The sequence below is a fragment of the Centruroides vittatus genome, unplaced genomic scaffold (genome assembly GCF_030686945.1).
Source record: "Centruroides vittatus isolate TY-2023 unplaced genomic scaffold, ASM3068694v2 scaffold_1152, whole genome shotgun sequence".
In the NCBI taxonomy this organism is placed as follows: domain Eukaryota; kingdom Metazoa; phylum Arthropoda; class Arachnida; order Scorpiones; family Buthidae; genus Centruroides; species Centruroides vittatus.
The window spans coordinates 2,327,694-2,349,366 of NW_027122670.1; the positions used below are offsets into that span (position 1 = coordinate 2,327,694).

Below are 21,673 nucleotides of genomic sequence, written 5' to 3' on the forward strand. Positions count from 1 at the left end.
TTATAACTGTTACACAAAGCTTTACCGTCACGATATTCAATGTAATGGGAATATACTACATAAAATTGTTAATTAATAATGGAATTTTATTAAAAAGTACTTTTCTATTATTCTCGTATTGTGCCTATACCTACATCTAGTGATAGTAGAAATTATTAGATGCCTAATAATTTAATTATATAAAAATTTCGTTTGCTATTACTATAAGGAGAAATCAGCTTTATTTTTTATGTATAATATAAATAAATCTCGTTTCTATGCTTCTAAAAACTGAAAACAAAATTAATTTAATAGAATTAAAGTAAATAATACAGTGAAAGCTTATTGTGTTAACTTTAGGTAAAATGTCGCAAATTTTTTGAAAGGTTTTCTGTTTTAATGGCTCCTTCACGTTTTGGAAATAGAGTTGCATTATGCTTGATTCCACGTATAAGTTTCTACCAGCAGCGGCGAGTGGAGATGCAGTTACTATGGAAACAATTCCATAAAACATCTCTCTAGCGGCTAGTCAACCCACTAAGGAAAATTCTGACGTGTCGAATATTTGTCACTATTGTTGACTTACCTCTTTGCACAGCTAATAAAATAGTAGATTTTTTCACGCGACGGTTATCTAATTAGTTATGTATTGTCGTTTCTAATTGGTCCCTTTACATAGCTGCAAACATCATCGCTTTCAATAAAATAGGGTTTTGTTTAGGCTATTTACTGCTGAACGTTCGTCGCAAACATTGGCGTTGCTGCTGAAAACTTGCAAGTGAAATCAGGTCTTTAAGCGTTTAAGTTCCAGTTTATTCATATCTGAACATCGGAACTTAGCTATTTTAAAAGAATGTTATTCATTTAAAAAAATCTAGCAACGAGTTGGATAACATTCCCGGCTGTTATGAGATTTTATTTAAAAAATAACTTTTATATTATTAATTCTAATAAATAAAACTGTGATTAGAGTTATTTGCTACGAGATTTTGTTATAGAAACTTTTTATATTATTAATTATTATAAAATGTCAAAAAGCTTAATTTTAAGGATAGAGATAAGTATTATAAAAAAATTTGTAAATGCCAATAATGAGTAAAATCATTAAATCCAACCCTTCTAGAGATATAACACACGACTCCCCTGTATCTCCCCACCCACTCGATCCTTAAGCATCAAAATTTAATAGCATTAGTGCTCGTTATACGCAACCTACTGTACAAAAATTTTGTTTCTAAATCTTTACTCCACCTCAACATATTAAGCAAAATAGATGCGAATACACAAACATATCTATGAAATTTTTTCTGTATTTTTACTCTTTTGAGTCTAAGGATGTCAAAACCTGGAAATTTCCAATAAAAAATCCTGTAGGGCCAAATTTTACACGATTCCAATACTTTATGCATACATAACGAGGGAAAAGCAATAGCAGAAAAGAAAAAGAATCAACATGATTATTTACGTGAAATAGATTTTATTAGAATCAAGCGTCATGCGTATTGTTAACAATACTCATATAATTAATAATTAATCTACTGGTGAAAGTTTAGTTTTAAAATTATTTTCGAAATGGCTTAATAAATTTTCGTTATAAGAAAAATAAAGTAACCTTGAATGTTCAAGGAAATTGAAGTAACCTTGAGTGGTTCAAAGTTACTTCAATTTCCGAATAAGTGAGTGAAATTGTTCTGGCTACTCGTTAAAATAATTATTTGAAACAAATCTGAAGTCATTAGAAATATTATTAAAATTTCAAAAATCGTATATTGAGAATAACTGCTCCAATTAATTCTTATTTTAGAAGAGTTTTTAGCTTTTATAAAGAACTTCTTAACAATTATAATCATGATTCAATTAATTCATAAATACATTCCATATTTATTTTACAAAGTTTGTTTTACATATTAAATTTAATGTCCGCCTTTATATGAATTAAGAAAATGAAAAGTGAATTATATAGTTTTTCTTATTTTAAAATTACACATAATACATTTACATTTCAAGATTAGTATTGTGTGTGATCCAAGGAATATACTTAGATACTCTTGTATATACACCTGGAAATCCAACTTTAGCACATTGATAACCAAAAGAAACAACTCCCACTACTGTCCAAATGTTAGATTCATTTTCAACTAATAAAGGTCCACCAGAATCTCCCTTTTAAATAGTAATTAAATAAAAATTAGCATCATATTAATTTTAATTTGTTAAATTTGAAAAGTAATTTTTACTTGACAAGCGTCTTTCCCTCCTTGGTTGACTCCTGCACAAATAAAATCCTCTGTGATGCCCCTCCTTAAAGAAGATTGCCTTAATTTACTATAAGAAGCATTGCAATTTTTGTTTGACACGATATTAATTGTGACTTCCTGCAGAATTTCACTTGGTCGACCAGCTGAAAATTAAATAGTTATATTAATTATTTAAAACAGATACTATTTATTTATTCTTTATTATTTATATCTTAACCCGTGAGAAAGATCATATGACTTTTAACTTAAGCTTTTATAATTGAAGAATGATAATCATTTTAAAATATAATATAATCTAATATATATTTATGAATCATACTTCTATATAATTCTTTTGTAAGGTAACTGTCACAATCGAAATTCAAGAAATAACAATGGATACTACCGATCTATTCAGTTCGGAAAAAATCGTAAAATTACCACCAATCAGTCAACTTATTTATATAAAACTCAAGTAAAAATACAACAAACTACATTCTGTATCCTATCACTATCAACCAAAGCTCTACATCTGTGTCTGGAAGTAGAGCTTCAGTTCGTTTACAATTTATTTTGCTTCTAGTTGAAGAACGAATTTATCAAACTTAAAAAAAAAATGTCCGGTTTTAATTGTTTTTTAAAGCTCTAGTCTGTAAGTACAGTAAAATTAATTACGTTTAAATTAATTAAACAGTGAATTAAACATATTTGATGTGAATATTTTGACTCAATTATGCAATTTTTGGAAGTTTCAAGGAGTAATTTTGTCACATGGCAAAAGTGAAAATGGAACTGTCCTTGCTGCTCACAACACATATGTCAACGCATTATTCTTCGTTACCTGAAAATGCACTCTTAGTGCTTCTACATGCTGTAAACATTACCGGTATATTTCCAGGTAATGTTGAACAATGCATTGATATGTCTGCAGCAGAGTCAACTCCAACGACAGTGACATTTTCATTAGTGTCTGGCAACGAAACTACCCAATTAAACTTGCTTTACCTTGCCATTGTGGCAGAATTTGAGCTTCATACAACTAATATGCTTTTTATGACACAGCTGTTAAATTATTCCTACCCAAGACGAATCATCTCTATATATACTGTATAGGCCTATGAATATTACTTTCCTGACTGTTATATATAACAGAGGGAGAGTATAGCGATTAGTAAAAAAAATGATTCCCAAGTTTTAGGACTTAGGACACTTTGAAACGTCGAGAAATGCAAAACAATTTGGGATTTATTTCTGTATGTATGTACTGTTAGTGTATGGGGCATGATTTTGTTCACCCTCTTTGAAGCTTAATAACTCCTGTGATTTTTGTCGAAAATATCTGAAAATTTGCAGGAAGGTTTGTATATTAAGGGAGTTGGGTTGATGCTATTAAATTTTTCTGGTTAAAGGTCGAGAGGCTGGGAAAATAAAGGGGGTATTGTGTATCTTTAGTAAAATTGGATTTAATGACGATTTCACTCGTTATTAGCATTTATAATTTTTTTATAAAACCCTACCAAAAAAGTTAGTGATAAAAGTCACTAAAAGTGCTTAATTCTAGATCATATATGCAATAATATTAATTAGTTTAAGTAAATCATTGCAATGAATTAATATAAATTAATGAGGATGCTTCCAGCATAAATGTTTATGTTCTCACATAATATACTGTTACACTATATTACATGAGCTTATTGCATTCATTACACTAATTTTCAATTACATTATATTATATGACACGTGTTCTACTAATATTAAAATTCATAATTTAAGAGTTAAAAAAAAATGATTTTTTAATCCAAAATAAAGTTTGAAGAACTCTTACTGAATAATGTATTTAACATTCAGAATATTTTTGAATTTTGATTAAGTTGAATTTAATCCGATTCAGTATTTTTTAATCTGTTTCTATTTAAAGAGAATTTAATTCTTTTCAGGACTTAAAAATAATTAAAATATTATTTAGCTAATGTTAAAATACTCTTTTCTTACATCGTATGTATATTATGTGAATTTACCATAAGAAGTATCTCCCCAGCCGAGAACAGTAGCCTTTTCGTTTAGATAATCCTTATTTTCAAATGGTAAACAGGCTGGCAAAACTGTTTCTTGAAAAATAATTGGTTCTTTTAATTTAAGTAACGCAATGTCGTCGTAGTATTGACCAACTTTATAACCCGGATGCAATATTACTTTGTCTAAATAATGATCAGATCCTTCATTTTTTAAAAGTCCTTTAGTTTTCACTATATATTCCGTTGCGGGCCTGAAAACATTACATACAAGTTTTAGTTATGTATTTATTTTATTATATAATATGAATGACACTTACTTGAGACCACTTTCTCCAAAACAGTGTGATGCTGTTAAGATATACTGATCACTGATGATACATCCTCCACAAAGATAACTTTCTCCAATAAAGGTTCTATAATGGATAGATACCTAAATTTAAAGAAAAATTCTATTAATTTCATATCGATTTTAGTATTTTTAAACTTAATTATTTTTTACCATCCAAGGCCAAGAAAATAATTTTGCATTCCTTCCACCAGCGACTAACGAGACATCGAATTTCTGGCCCGGTAATCTAAATGTCGTTCTGTTTGGTTTCGTTGAAGTTATTAATTTTTTCCCACAAGCTGTAATAAACTAATTAATTAATAAAATATTTTAAAATAAAAATAATCAAATCGAGAATTATAATTTTGATCACCTGGTTTAATTGCTAAGTTACTGAAATCATCAATAGATGTAGAAGGACAACAAATAACCGGCACTTTATTATTCCACGAACAGATTTTTGGCTTATTTCTACGAACATTTGTTATAGTTTTGCAGTGCATAACTTCGGTACAGATTCCTCTATGTGTATAATTAACTTGGCATGATTCTCCTTCCTCAAAATTTTGTATGTTGAATATAATACCAGGATTAAATGTCAAATCTACTTACAAATATAAATTTTTAATTAAATTCATTCTTATATTTAAAAATATTAATTAAAAACTATTTTTTAACATATTCCGTAATAATGTTATTGGATTAAAAACAATAATATTTTGAATAAAAAATAGGAATATTAACCATCTACACATCCACAAGAGCCGAATTATCGGGCTAGAGTTGGCTATAATAAATAAATAATAAATAAGACAATTTGGCACTAGAGCTTGGCGTTAGGCGCCATCTCTTACTAAACTTAATAATTATAATTAAATTAAATAAATAATTTTAATAATTTGGAACTGGAGGAAAGAGAAATCGGCCCGAAGCGGGACTCGAACCCGCAACTTCTGCTATCCGTGCAGACACGTTACCAGTTACGCTACCCGGACCTTCAGTCCGATCGCCTCCTCCAGTAACTGGTAACGTGTCTGCACGGATAGCAGAAGTTGCGGGTTCGAGTCCCGCTTCGGGCCGATTTCTTTTCCTCCAGTTCCAAATTATTAAAATTATTTATTTAATTTAATTATAATTATTAAGTTTAGTAAGAGATGGCGCCTAACGCCAAGCTCTAGTGCCAAATTGTCTTATTTATTATTTATTTATTATAGCCAACTCTAGCCCGATAATTCGGCTCTTGTGGATGTATAGCTTTCTAACGGGTTAGTTGTTATTTATTTATAACCATCTACAGTAATACAATTGAAAATTACCGAATTAAAGTTTTTAATTACCAGTTATTAGTATTATATTTAATTGCTTTAATATTTATAATTTGAGTGTTTTTATAAGAGGTTTTTGCGAATCTTAAATCTACAATCAGAATTTAAAAAAGCGTAATTTAATTTTATTCCTATAATAAAGGAAAAACAACTCTAACGCGATATTACCTCGTAAGGATTGGATTGGGTTGATGAGACAAGGCAACGTCGTAACACATGAGCGATCTGCCAAGGGAGGACTTTTTATAGGAAACTGGTCTCTATTCGGATGTTAGACACGTGAAGAATACTCGGTAAACTCCACGTGATCAACCTGTTGTCAGGCGCGACCAGTTAACTACTAGTGTTCAGTGGTTTTATCCACTTGGTCACTGATTGGGCTTGTTATAAAGATGTTATCATATCCCAAAATTAAACAAGAATTATTAATTTTATTTAAAAATTCTGTGAAAACTTATCTTAAAACTTAGATACGAGTTTTTTTAAATATATAAAAAATGCAGGATGATTATAATTAAAGATTAAGTGTTCGGAGCTCTCTGTGGTTGCAATTTGCTCAATAGGTCAAATCGCAATCATATTTCGTATGCGAATTCGATTTTTGGGAAAAACTTTCATTTAAAATTCAGCCACTAAGACGAAATTCGGCGCTACTATTCCTTTAATATGGACATATTCAGGGCCGGATTATCAAATAGGCAAAGTAGGCAAATGTCTAGGGCCCGTAAGTCGGAGGGGCCCGGCTTCAGTGCAGAAGATTTCTCTGTTTGAAAATTAGTTAAATTTAAGAAATTCGATAGGACAGAAAATACTGTACTTAACAATTCTTTTCTTAGTAAGCTCCTCTCGACTAGCCATTGCCGGAAAAAAAAAAAAATTAACAGCCTCCCGTGGGTCAGAAGTAACGCCACGGGATCTCGCGCCATCTAGATATATTCCTAGGTCCGCCTCTCGTGGTAGTACCGATGTATGGATGGTTCTTATTTATTTTCTAAATCTACACCTATACGTCGCGACATCGCATATTCGATATAGCGTTCAAGTCGAGTGCGAAGATATTACAATTCAATAGTGTTTTATAAAAGAGTTAAAAAGGGTGACACTACAGTGTGACTTGGGGTGACACCACGATATCCGCACCGGGTGTCACCGATGCTAGCTACGCTAATGTCACATTATATAAGATTTGTTTAGAAGCAACTTATTTAAATGGGGGCCCCAATTTAAACTTTGTCTAGGGCCCGCTAGAGGCTTAATCCGGCGCTGGACATATTACATACGTCCTTTAACGAATTTCGGGAGTTAAGAAACAAAGTGAGATAATTTCGTTTCAATTACGATACGGAATTGACGGTCACATAAAAGATATGGCTCTATGTATCCTCTATCATCATGTTCTAAAAACTGAACAACACAAACGACGACGGAACGAAGTAACCTAAAGTTGTTGCATATGTTGTGAAATTTGTCGTTCAAGTGAAGCTAGGTTGAGAACATTTGGAGTAACGCATGATCAGGAGATTGTTCGCTTATCTAGGAATTGTGAAGAACATTTTGTGCCTCTAATACTTTAAATTTGTTATAAAAAGTAATGTGCACATTAAGCGGTAATTAACGCCAAATTTTTCCCTAACGGCTAAGTTTTAAAATACATTACTTTTTTTCCAGGATCGAAATCACACACTCTAACATCATAAATACAGGCTAGTTTACCATAAAAAATTCTCCCCGGAGGCACTTTCCCCTTGGCATATTGCCCATGTGTTACGTTATCACATTCCAAAAAAAAGAAGAAAAGTAAGATGATATTTTTAAATTTGAAAACAAAAAAATTCGAGTATTTGTATTTTATACTAGGAAAAATTCTTGACTAAATAAATAATTAATCAGTGAATAAATAAAAGCAATTACTTTTCTATAAAGTGCTAATTACTTACAACTACTAATTGAAATATTAAGAGATTAATTTCAATTCGAATGAGTGTCAAGAATGTTACTTCTTTTTTAATTCTCCTGTTCACTACGAAATTATTAAAATTATTCAAAACATTGTAAAAATGACGTGCATAAAAATAATAAATTAAAAAAACATTTTCATTTCCTCGTTTATATATTTGACGAGAAGCCTTGAACTTACATCACAGCAAATGAAACATTATGTTTTATATGAATGCATTCATTTTGTCACTTGGTTATTAGAATAAGATTTGCTAAAAAAATTACAAATAATTAATAATAATATGAATAATTATGTCAAGAAATTATAATAATATATGGAAAAAAATTCTAGAAAATTTAAATTTTATTTAAAACAATTAAAATCTTTAAAATTCTTCTAATGCTATCATATGAATTTTAAAAATTTCAGCCTAAGATTTTTTCTTAAACTAGTATTAAATCTAATATTTTGCTAGTATTAATAGCAAAATACTATGTAATTTGCTAGTATTTTTAACGAAAATTTATATTAACGTTCTTTATTGAAACATATTTAGGAATAATTTTCTGAATTAAATTTGACCAGCTTTCATGATTACATCTGCTTTTTAGATGAATATATATTGTAAATAATTGACAGAAAATCTATATAATCACATAGGCTGTAAGAATATATGTAATTATACTTATAATAATTCATAAATTACTTAATATTCTTATAAATGCATCATAATATCATATGATATTATGATGAAATTCATAACCGAAAATCATAGTTACATTTAAATTTAACGATATTTTTCTTTATATTTTAAAGTACGTGACATTTACAGGAAAATATCGATTTCGTAGGAAAAAGTCATACTGAAGCTTAGGACTTTTAAGTATTTATTGTAACATTAAAATATGTTAGAGATTTAAAAAAAAAAAAAAAAAAAAAAACTTTGTATATACAAGTGGGCCTACTATAGTTTAATTACTTGCTGTAATATATATACATAGCTTAAATACCTTCTTTACACGCAATAAAGGTATTTAGAATATTTGCTACAATACTTATATTATAGCCCAGTTTAAATACCTGCAGAAAAATATTTATTTTTGTATAATTTAGAGAAAATTTTGTCTTCGCAGAGGAATTAATTTACATATAAAACAGAATACTTCATCTTAAAAAATTTAAAATGCACAAGAATTTTATAGACATTATATATTATAGAAAATAAAAAAAATTAAAATTTAATTAATATGTCTGCTTTATTCAATTTAATTTTTAAAATATATATTATTTATTAATAAAAAATAAATTTATTTTTTAAAGGAGCGCACGTACAATTAAATTACGAAGAAAATCGAAAGGTCAGTTTAATTATATGAATGTTATTACGACAATAGATGTATACGTAAAATGTAGACTTGAGTGGCAGCTATCAAAGAAATGTAGACGTAGGTTAACAGTCATGACATTTGAGATGGAAGACTGAATGATTTAGTTTTCAAGAAAATTTACTGTTTTTATTACTTTTTATAAGAATATTCAAATATAAATATTTTTAAATGAATAATATTTAAGTTTTTAAATAATTATGCTACAATAATATTATTGTAGTATAGTTATAGGTACTGAAATCATTACTATAATAGTATCACAGAGTGATAAAAAGGCCGTGAAGAGGGGTGCTGGAGATTTTCCCCACGGAAACAGAGAAAAATTAAGGGTCCTTAGTGATTACAAATACTAAAAAATTAACATTTTTACTAACAAAATATAAAATTTTTACGACTGCTTTTTATTAATAAAGAAATATTCTACATATTTCATTTCTTTAATAAAAAGAAATAAGAAAAACAGAAATTAAAAGGGCCCGCTCTACCTCCGGGCCTCATATGAGCTCTAGATGGTCCCATCTGTATATTACAATACATTGTATCTGCACAGTGATTTTTTATAATCACTCTGTTACTACTTACTGTACTAGTATAATTATATTAATTAATAATAAAATAATATAATTGCGAATAGATTTAAATTATTATACATAACTAGTATAACAAAATAATGAAATAATCTGAGTTCAATAAAAAATAAATATTTGTTACATTTCATATTTAGTGATTGTCTTGCATTAAAAACCGAGGAATTAAAATTAAATAATAATAATATTTAATAGTATTATTGAAACTTTAAAGCAGTGTTAATTCGATATCTAAAAAATGATTTTAAACAATACCTTCTGGATTTTCCATCCATACTTGATTGATGAATATAAAAATAAGATTCAAAATAAAGCAATTCTTCATCGAATCTATAAATAATTAATTTATATTATTTTAACTCAATTTATATTTTATATAAATGCTGTGTGCATTTACTATATTAAAATAAAAGATAAGTATTAAAGTTTGGCATACCGTGTCTACGAAACACTATGAATTCAACTACTTAAAAGAAGAGAATGAGAAAAGTTATTTGTCGATGGAGTTTTTTTAAAGGTAAATTTTCCGGATAGAATAACTGAAAAGTAATAGCCTTCCAGGAAAATTGACCATGAAAACTATGTCACGAGTTATGTCATTCTGGTTGTCCTTATCGAAGTATTATATGCAAATAATTATATGTTGGAATAAGTTATTCGTATTACTTCTAAGGACATTTTTTATTAAACAATTTTTACGAATTACAGTGAAGAATATTTAACTAATTCAAAAAACAAATCGTGTAAATTATGAATTAATTTATATACTGAAAAATTAAATTATGCTTAAAATTATCTGTAAACGTTTTAACGTTAGTAAAGTTCAGTAAAGTTTATTGAAGGAATTGCGTGTTATTTATTAGAATTTCGTAAAGAAAAAATTGTTAATTCGTCTGTCAGTCGAATAAACTTAATATTTTATATAATATTTTATTATATAGAGAATATTTAGCGAGTGTTTAATAGGAAATATGTAAAAATAATTGCTAAAGTTTAAAAAATTTTATCGATATTCCTTAAAAATCACTTAAAATTACTTAACGACCGGAAATTCATCCTCCCACTTTACAAGTAGTCTACAAATAAAACTACTTGTGCATTTTTTTTTTTTTTTTTTTTTTTTCGTACGAGTGAATTCACCGAAATGTAGAACCAGTTTTTACCCCTTTTATTCTTTATTTTAAAGTGACAAACTTACTTAATGTCAGTTTATAATGTTTTAAGAATGAATTATTTAAAATATTACTGTATATAAATATCAGTCATAATATGAATTTCTATTTCAGATTAATATAATAAACTTTTTAAAGTCTAACAGAAAAAAATTGTAAATTTTCTGAACTTAAATAAATTTATTAAATTAAAATTTTATGAAACAAAATAATTATATAGATGTAATATTTTTTAAATATTAATTAATATTCAAGTTAAATATGAACACCTACGTTTAACATTAAAAAAGGGAATTTTTAATAATTATTATTGATGACATCTGACAAAATACGAGTTTATACACTTTTATAATTTGTGTAAAGTAAGAGATTTTTACTTTTGTCACGTAGCAAATACTTGCATATTTATTACAGAAAAGTGTGAATAATTTTTAATTAAAAATTAAATTCGAATGTAATTAGTTTAGAAATGAAACTTGACTAATACAGTTATAATTATAATAATTATACTTTGAGCCAAAGACAAAGAAGAATAGACTCTCATACAACTAGAAATTTTATGGGATTTTCGATATACTGTAATTCTGAGAAAATAAAATTGTTTTGAATTTAGGGAATCGAAAATACTTCGATTGCAATTAAATTACTTTTCCAAAAATCATTATTACACAGACGTATTTAAGTATACGTTACAGTTGCCGGGATGGCCAAGACGTTAAGGCGTCAGCCTGCCGCTCTGGGAGACCCAGAATCGAATCTGAGCAAAAACCCCAGGAATTTTTCTTAGGCGGCGAATAGGGTCCCGTATTTCACCACCCAGACGTCCCAGTGACGCGTTATCCTACGGGCAAAAAGGACAATTGCCCGAGGTCCCCACCAGCAGGGCCCCAACCAATCTTTTATAAACTCATTACTATAGTAAGAATATCGAAATTTAAATTCCAACCATATCTGGGGATCCTAGAGTGCCGGCATGACGTTAGGTCGAGCACCAGGTCGCGTTTAAAAAAAGGATACCGGGGGGTTCTCTGTAAAAATTCCCCCGAAGAAAAATGTTTGAAGTCAACACTACATGGAACCCCTAATTCAAATTTGCCTGGGTCCCCGTGACGCTGTAACGCGCCACTTAACAATGCCCCATTTTGGACCTTGCCGAACCCAACTGAAAGAAAATCCTCTTGTGCCCACAGGACGGAAAGAGCTATTTCCCAAAACTACATGTTACAAGTAAATTAAAAAATAAATAAAATTGTTAGTCAAATTTACCCTAAACAAGCTTTATAAAACACTTCATATATAACACCAAATTAATAAAAAAAATTTGAAATATTCATACGCATTTATTATTTCGTGAGATCGACTATTCAATATTTCTTATTGTTAATATACAAATACATTAACGATATGAAATATTGAATAATATAATAATATGCATGATTAAATTAATATATAGTTGTATGCTTGTTCAACAATAACTTAATAGTAATGTACTATTACTTTATCTATTTATTAGATTATCTATTAGGTTTTATATGACTGTCTATACAAAGTTACATGGATAGTTACATAAAACAAACAAAGACATTTAACTATTCTCTACAAATTCCTTTCATTTTAGTAGTCGATACTTTCCCTCGAGGGATAAACCCAAATTTCATTTAAAAATAAAACGTGGCTTGGAGCATTTAAAGGGAAATATTTTTTAAAAAAGTGTTTTAAAATTCCTTTCTTGAGAAAAGTTTTTCTGTTTTTTCTTAACATAATGAAGATGAAATATATTATTTAATTAGTGAAGTTACGTTATTTATTTTAAAATTTAATTGATTAGTTTTTCTCTTTTAGAAAGACGATACATAAATGATGAAAAGTAACATAAATTGAGATACTCGTGGATCAATAGATATAATCAAAACTGATATAAAAAATATATATATATAATGGCATCAAAAGATTCTTATCGTAATTTAATTCATATATTTTGAATTCTGGTTACGTTCATGTAATTAAATTGATGCAGAGAAATTCAAGAAAATTAGTAGAACATACTATGCCAATTTGAATAGAACGGATAATTCTAATAAATGTTTTAAGTAAACTTTTTATATATTAGATACAGAATAAAAGTACAATTTGTATTCGTTGTGATTCTCTAAGCATTCCCAATCAAGAAGTTGTGAATTTTTTAATGATTCTGATAACTTACCTTATCTAATTGGTCCATCATTCGTTAGTTCGTATTCATTAGTTAGTCTGGGCAATTTGTTTTGTGTTAATTAGTTGCAGAGCTTTTATTATTTTGCTAAAGAGCTAATTATTATTATTGGCCTTGTAATTTTTGTAATTTTTTAAATAAATGAATGAATCTTAAAATCTATATTATTTGTAACAAATGAATAGCTTCAATTATAAGGTAATGTACTATTACTTTATCTATTTATTAGGTTATCCATTAGATTTTATGTGACTATCCATACAAAGTTAGCATGGATAGTTACATATTTGTAATCAATGCTTCATATTAGAATTGTTGTAATGATGTAACATATTTTTATATCAATAATTTTCCATAATCAAGCATGCGAATTAAAACATTAAGAATATTTGTTCATGATTATTCAATAAAATATATACATTAGCGATATAATTTGACCATTCAGATTGAATCATACACTATATATTTATTTAATATTGAATAAATTTAAAAAAACTAATGTTATATTAATTATAGACTTACATTTATCGCAAAATCTTTATATTTATTAACATGCTTACGTTTATAAATAAAAACGTTAAACGAATTTATAGAGCTTTTTTTAAGATGTTTTAAAAATAAATTTTAAGTAAACCGGTGTTTGTGACTGCATTATAATTTATCTTAAAATTTTATCCATCGTTTAAAATCACAACATGAATCTTAATATATAATTTATTTCTACTTAGAAGATTATAAGAATTACATACTGTATAATGATTATCCAATGAAAATCAATAATTAATGGATAAACAATAAATACATTTATTTTAGGAAACGAGCCATAATCGAACAATTTATCATAGATAATTTATTGCATAATTATTGAGAATTATCTATGATAAACTGTTAGAATTGTAAATTAATATAAGACGAATTGGTCACTTCTAATTGTCTTTTAATTCATATTCGGTACGTGTACATGCATTCGGCGAAACAATGATGCCCTAGAACATTCATTACTGTCTTATGTATGACTAAATTATTCAGTCATTGATACAAATAACTTTAATTTAAGTATTTAAATGTTAAATATAGTTTATTCCAAAGTAAATTTGTAATAGATTAAATAGATGTATTAAAATCTTTAATAACAGCTTTATAAATAAATATTTAAAGGTAGTTAGTTGTTAAAACCAAGCTATGTTTTCCAAAACTTCTTTACCGACTGTTTATCCGAAGTAAAACTATTTTAAAAAAGACATAAAAGAATAACCAAATAACACTGAAGTTACTTCTCTTCAATGCCCTTTATTGTAATAAATGTATTTCGATAATTCTCATCAGATCACGTATTGCATTTTTTGACAGTTAAGATGAGGTTTTTATTAAAAAAATTATAAGTTATACCTTATTACTTTTTAGTGATTTTATAGCTCTATAAATATACAATGAAAATATATTTTTAAATACGTACAACTTTGTAAAATTTTAGCAAAGTTTTACTGGTTGCATATTGCAATCTTCTCTAATGGATAAATGGACAGCTAATAGAAGAGTACAATGGGAAGAGCACAACACGAAGAACAGAGGAGATACTGTTGAAACAGATTTACAATTGGAGATAATCGAAAAAATGTAAGGATAATATCAAAGAAAATCAATGTCTCTTAACTGCAATAGGTGATGCATCTAATACGTGAAGAGGAAGACTGAAATGTCTTTTTAAACTCTTTAATTTAATTTGCTTTGTAGTCCTCAAATCTTGCAACTCAAATTTCATCTATTTCTATTTAAAATAGATATATCCTTAAAGTTTCAGCCTTCTAAGTCCAATGAAAATGTATTTTAATGATGTTTTAGGGTGTGGTCTACCCTACTCTCCTCCCACTCCGAAATTCGATAAACATAACCATATAAAGAATTTAATTGTGTAAATGCACTAGCGATGTATATGGTGGGGGCGTGAACACTATTTAAAATATTTTTAAAAAATGTCTGTCAATTTCACATTGAAAGAGCTTTAAAATAAATTTATATGTATGATATACATAAAAATACATAAATAATTTTTAAATATATTCTTAACGAATGTTATTCTTTGACAATTGTTTAATCATTGTAGTTTATATAAATGTAAAGTCTAAATGCTTTATACATAGCTTTAACAACTAAATATGATGCATGTATGATTAATTTACTCCAATGTCATTTTCTAAATAGAAAATCTTTCGCTTTGTCCTCGAAACAAAATAGAGACGTGACTAGAGCTTCGGGGTTCAACTCCTCGCTATTATACGTAAAGTAATTACGAGGATTGTCGCTTTCATTTTCAAGAAATTTATTTTATTTGTTGTACCGAATATTTAACAAAGCACTTAATGACAATAAAAATAAACTGTGGTTATCAATGTTTTAAAATAAAAATAGAAATAAGTTTATTTTGGTTAAATTACTATCAGTTCATTATTAGGTCAGTGTTATATTTAGCTATTATAAGTCGATTATCCATCACTCTTTTAACTGTCACAATGTTAAATTCAGTATTAGGAGTAGAATTACCGCATATTTTCTTTTGCTATTGCTATAATGAGATACAAACTGTACTGTATTTTACTGATTTTTACTGTATGTAAGCTTCTATTTCTGTATAAATACTGCACTGTACAGTACTATACGTATAGGGTTATGTATTAATTGTTGATTGTAAATTAATATTTCTGTATTATTAGGGGGAATTCTATTATCGTATCCTTCTCGGCGTCGGTCCCAATCCCTGTATAAGAGTTTCTACTGTAATGAATTTTTTAATATCTAAATACAGTGGTGCCTCATATAACGTACTTAATCCGTTCCAGGTGCACGTCCGTTAAGTGAAACGTCCGTTATACGAAACGCATTTTTAGAAAGAGAGAAAATTTATTTAATAAATTCTATATAATATAAATGTGCTTATCAATATTAAAGATAGAGTAATTATCATAATATATGCCTAAACAAAATAATAAGCAATTTAAAAATTAGTTTATTCCCTTCGCTATTCTTTATTAAAAGATTAAATTCAAAAAATGAGAAATAGCGCGATTCTTTCTTTAAAAAATATAAAACTAAACGATTTATATATAATTTTTTATCTTATAATTACATCTAAACGAAGAAAAAAAATTAATATATTTTGAAATTTATTGTTAATGTATAATTTGTAATTTAAACTATAAATTTATTCTTTATTAATAATTATAAAGGTTCAGTAAGGAATGTTCATTGTAGGTCGTTGTACATTTATATTTTATTAAAGAATTTCTATAAAATATTTAATTAACCTTATATTTATTATATAAATACAAATTTTCTTTTAAAGGACGACTTTTAGTACGAATACATTAGCATTTCTTACAATCAAAATAAAATATTTAAATATTTAAATTAGTATTATCGTAAATCCATTGTATATAATTAGATACTTTTGTATAAATTCCAGGATATCCAGCTCTCGCACATTGATACCCGAAAGATACGACACCAACCACAGCCCAATTAAGTGACGGAAATTCTCTTGTCATTAAAGGGCCACCAGAATCACCCTAAAATGTGAATAAATTAGTGTATTATAATTGTAATAAATTTTTGAATTTTCGTACAGAATTAAAAATTTACTTGACAGGCGTCTTTTCCTCCTTCAAAAATTCCTGCGCATAAAAAGTCCTGCGTTACACCTTTAGGTATCGCTGATGATCGTAATTTACTATAGGAAGCGTTACATTCAGAAGTAGGAATAACATCGAGAGTTGCTTCTTGAAGAGTATCGCTCGAACGTCCGGCTATTTCAACAGAACAGTAATTGTAAGCATGAAATTGCAACACATAGCTATGGAGCAGTTACATCAAAAATATATTTAATTATTCAATTAAATCTGAAATATTAAAAATAAGTAATGCTTTATTTTATTTACCAAAAGAGGTAGCTCCCCAACCAAGTACAGTCACTTTTCTATCTAAATAATCAATTTGTTCCGTTGGTAAGCAAGCAGGCATGAATTTATCGTGGAATAAAAGCGGATTTTTTAATGTTATTATGGCAATGTCATTATAATGTTGTCCGTTTTTAAAATCTGGATGTAGCTTTACATTTTCCACCTCCTCATTTATTCCCAATTCTCTTTTATTTCCTTGCCTTTTGACCAAATATTCTGATGCGGGTCTAAAATTAAAATATATATTTTATGGTTATTTATTGTAATTGTGGTAAAATGCTTTATTTTTTATACACATTAATATTAAAATTTTATACATGACGACGATTGATGATTTATTAATTAAAATCTACGTTATAATTAGAAAGATAAACACGAGTTTTCTAATGAAGAAAATGAAACTTTTTTTCTTAAAAGCTAAAAATATTTTTCTTGGAAATAATACTTAATAAGCAAACTCATCTATATAATTTGCATACTCTATTACGAAATATTCATTTAAAACATACTTAGTGTTTTCTCCGAAGCAGTGGGCAGCAGTTAAGATGTACCGATCGCTGATAATGCAACCACCACATACATAGCCTTCACCTATAGGTGTTTTCTGATGAATAGACACCTAAATAAAATATTAAAATTAGTAGTATACACGATATATTAACACATTCAACAAAATACGAACATACCATCCAAGGCCAAGAAAACGGTTCTGCAACTTTACCACCTACAACGACTCTAACGAAAGCTGGACGTAACCCAACGTAAGATGTTACAGACCTTTTCACATACATTAACTTAGGATCAGTAGGTCGTCTACCGCACACTATTCATATTTTAAATTTACATAAGTTAATTTACTATATATTAAAACTGTTTAAATATATTAATAATAAAATAACCTGGATTGGCAAGAAGTTTAACTGGCTTTTTCTCAGAAAGATGTGTGCAACAAATGACAGGTAAATCTTTCTCCCAACTACATATGGTAATCGATTCTACTTTCAATTTTAAACCGGTGCATTTCTGAATATTTACACATCTACCTTGAATTCCAGAATCAGTTCTGCATGATTCATCTGTAGACTTATCGGATTCAAATGTTATTGCGGAATCAGTTAATGCAACTGTAATTAATTTATAAATAAGTTAAATAGAATGATATTTATTAAAGCAGAATCTAACATCAGATAAATTTCATATAGTTTTTTTAAAAATTGATATACCTACATAAATTATTTTGTTTAAAATAATTTTATTTATCAACTATATATAGTAGTAATAGAAGTAAAACTGAGCGGGCGGATCGCCGATGCGGTTAAGATGTCAGGTGATCTGGAGGACCAGGATCGAATCCGGCAAGCATCTCCAGAAATCTTTCATGGGTGATCTGTTCCGGATATATCGGGCCTCGTTCCTCATCACTCATCACTAATGATTCTATATAGTAAGAGGTTGGCATTTTCTATGATCGTATTCTATTGGTTAATGCTCGCGTATTATATGAAGGCCGTATTTCGTCGGCAATACCCTACTTCTGCTATACGTTAGTAGCTATTCGGATACTTGTAGGGTTTTTTCATCAAGAAATCAACAATATTATCAAATTGCGGAGCGTTTGAATACCCAAATTCACCGAAAATAGGTAAGGTAATGAAAGTGTTTTCGAGAGACCCAGAAAGAAGAAAGATTGATTTGTGCAGCAAATCTTTTTCCTTTCTGCTTAACAGGGAGAGACATTGTTTTTATTAAGTTTCCTTTTAAGTTAACAGAGACAATTGGTATTTGTGTGAGATAAGTGTACAAAAATCAAATACATAAATTTGATTTTTTATTGAAAAAATCAAATACTTTTTACTAATTATAATTATTATCTTTAAAGATAATTATGATCATATACTGTACTTCAGACACATTAATGACAGGATAAATATTATTAAGCCTTGTATGACTTTTTGCTTTATAAAAAAGCTTAATTTCTTCAAAATAAAAAAAGCTATTTTAAGTTTTAAAACATGAAAATGTCTAGTGTGTAGCTGTTCTTTGCATTTACATAGTTGAAAATTCTTTCTTAAAATTTAAAACTGCTTTTAAAAACAATATTCGATGTTAATTCTATGACTAACGATGTTCAATATTAGATATAGAGCAGAAAGATTTTAATCACTGTAACTTGTTTTGATTTTTGATTGTCTTAATTAATATGTAAGAGAGGAGGTTAAGAGTAATCATTACGTGTTTCTCAAATTTGACAACATTGACTGAAGAGTTTCCTGTGCACACTTTTATCGTTGATGGCAAAGTGTGTCGGAGCCAACATTTTTTTGTATTTCCGGAAGTAACTTTGCAAACTCGGCCACAAGCTTTCTCAGTTTTGTTGCCTGAGTTGTGAAAGTAAAGTGTTTGAAGGAATAAAGATAGAAGTCGAAGCTAAGGTGTTGGGTAGCATTCATGTCGAGATCTACCTGGAGTTGCACTCTATCGGCAAGTTTATGGAATTTTGTCTTCGGAAGGGTAAGAGTACTCATAGCAGTGCCGGACAATACTCAAGTCAGAGATTCTTTCAGGAACATCTTAGAGCAGAAGGAAAAGGAGAAAACCGAAAAATAAACGAGCAATTATTTTTTATGGTATCATCGCAATGCAGGGCTGCAATTTTTAATTATATTTTTAATTTATTTCATTTAAAATATATGTTGGTTACCTTAAATTGGTATGTAGTGTCTTGCCTCTGTACATCATACTTTTCCTTTAACAATAGAATCGCGCCGGCCATCTGTCTAACATGTTTCAGGAAAAAATATTTGAATTGAAATAACATGACTCAGTTTGCATCGGAAATTCATATATCGGGTCCTCCTAATATTACCATATCTGATCAAGTCTTTCATCTATCTAACTCCGTTCTCGAGATTAAAGAAATTTTGATGAACGGACGGACCGACGACAATGGGAACAGTGAGACACTCTTAACTTCCAGCGCAGGGTAAGAATACGCATTGGAATCTTCTCTCTTTTTAAATTTCTTGTCAACACTATACTTATTTTGTTCTAATATGGTCAAGCGGAAAGATGTGTAAACGATGTATATTCAAACAAAATGTATTCTGCTGAAACAATAAACACCCAAGAAATGCAAAAAATAACATAAGATGCGCACTCTTTTCCTTCACTCCCCTTATATGAGAATGTATTATTTGAATAGGTTTTTAAAAATTTCAGTCACTTTTTACCAGCATTTGAAGTAGTTAGTAAAAGAATAGCACTGTTACATAAACGTTAAAATAACAAAGTTTTTATTCGTAAAACTTTTAGTCTTTTTTTTTTCTTTTTAGAATTTTATTCTTTTATAGCTACGTATTTTTCGGCTATTAATCCGAACTTATCCTACCACGATTTCTTAGGAAACTTAACTTGGATTTTTCTTTTTATTTTTTGTAACTCTAAACTCCAATATGTACTATACATTTTTGGGTTTTTTACCCATCTTCAATTAAATATTATATTTGGACAATTGCTTTTTATTTTTCACATAAATTACAATTTTTTATCATTGATTCAATTTCTCAAAGAGCATAGATAACTTTACTAGGCTAATTGTGGGTATCCAGTGGTCTTATTCACTCGACCACCGGAAAACATAATACAAAAGAAACATAAGAAAAGAGAGGATTTTTAAATGGGGAAAATGTCTTGAATATTTTTAAAATATATATATATATATTTGACAATAAGTTTTAATAAAATCAAGTATCAAGCACAGAAAAGTACAAAAATTAATCAATATATTAAGTTATTTTTGCAATAAATGAAAATGAAAAATCTTATTGCATAATTTCTAACTATTTTGTAAGCAAAACAAAGTTATTTTTTAAAAATATTCAAATAAATAATATATTTAATATTTAATTTGTTTAAGTAACATAAATATTTGATCTTACCTGTGAATCTATCTGTCCATATATAAAAATTAATTAGAGAGAGAATTATAAACATATAATTCATCATTGAATGTATTATATTTTATATCCTCTTTTAACTTATTAAGTAAACAATAAAGATATTCACTTTAAACTATCTTTTTTATTTTCACTACAACAGGATGTTTAACTGTCTCGTCATCGTCGCAGGAACTTTAAAAAGGAAATTTCCGAGACCTTCCTTTACGAATATTAGTAATTATTTACACAATATTCTGAAATCAGGTTTTTCCATCTACATTATCGCAAAATTATCTAAACTGGTTTTATGCTAATATACAGCAGACCTCGGCTAATCCGGTCATTCAAAGATGGATGTCAGATCAGCGAGAGTGCCAGATTACTGAGAGTGTACAGGTCTAGGACCCTTAAATAAGGAAGCCAACGCATCCGCCATGTTCGATCGAAAATACAGTAACTGACTCACGTCATGTTTACTATAGGTTTGTGTAACGTTAAGCGCTCATTGGGTTGCAATTTGAAAGAAATTGTAGACCAATAAATTCCCACTGTCTGTCATTCCTTGATCTCGAGAACGAAGTAAGATAGATGAAAGCCGAG

General features: G+C 28.4%; 1 protein-coding gene across 1 annotated transcript; it reads right to left on the bottom strand.

The window, feature by feature from the left end:
- Positions 1-1,840: 1,840 nt before the first annotated feature.
- Positions 1,841-21,361, bottom strand: LOC136986522 (transmembrane protease serine 9-like). Its single transcript, XM_067284072.1, has 14 exons — positions 21,074-21,361; positions 18,035-18,259; positions 17,822-17,958; positions 17,645-17,754; positions 17,115-17,362; positions 16,819-16,982; positions 16,580-16,745; positions 10,054-10,128; positions 4,933-5,163; positions 4,731-4,858; positions 4,549-4,661; positions 4,235-4,482; positions 2,217-2,380; positions 1,841-2,142 (listed from the first exon to the last, which is right to left on the bottom strand). Exons 1-14 carry the CDS (start codon positions 21,138-21,140, stop codon positions 1,975-1,977), a joined length of 2,244 nt encoding a protein of 747 aa, XP_067140173.1. The 5' UTR covers positions 21,141-21,361; the 3' UTR covers positions 1,841-1,974.
- Positions 21,362-21,673: the final 312 nt, after the last annotated feature.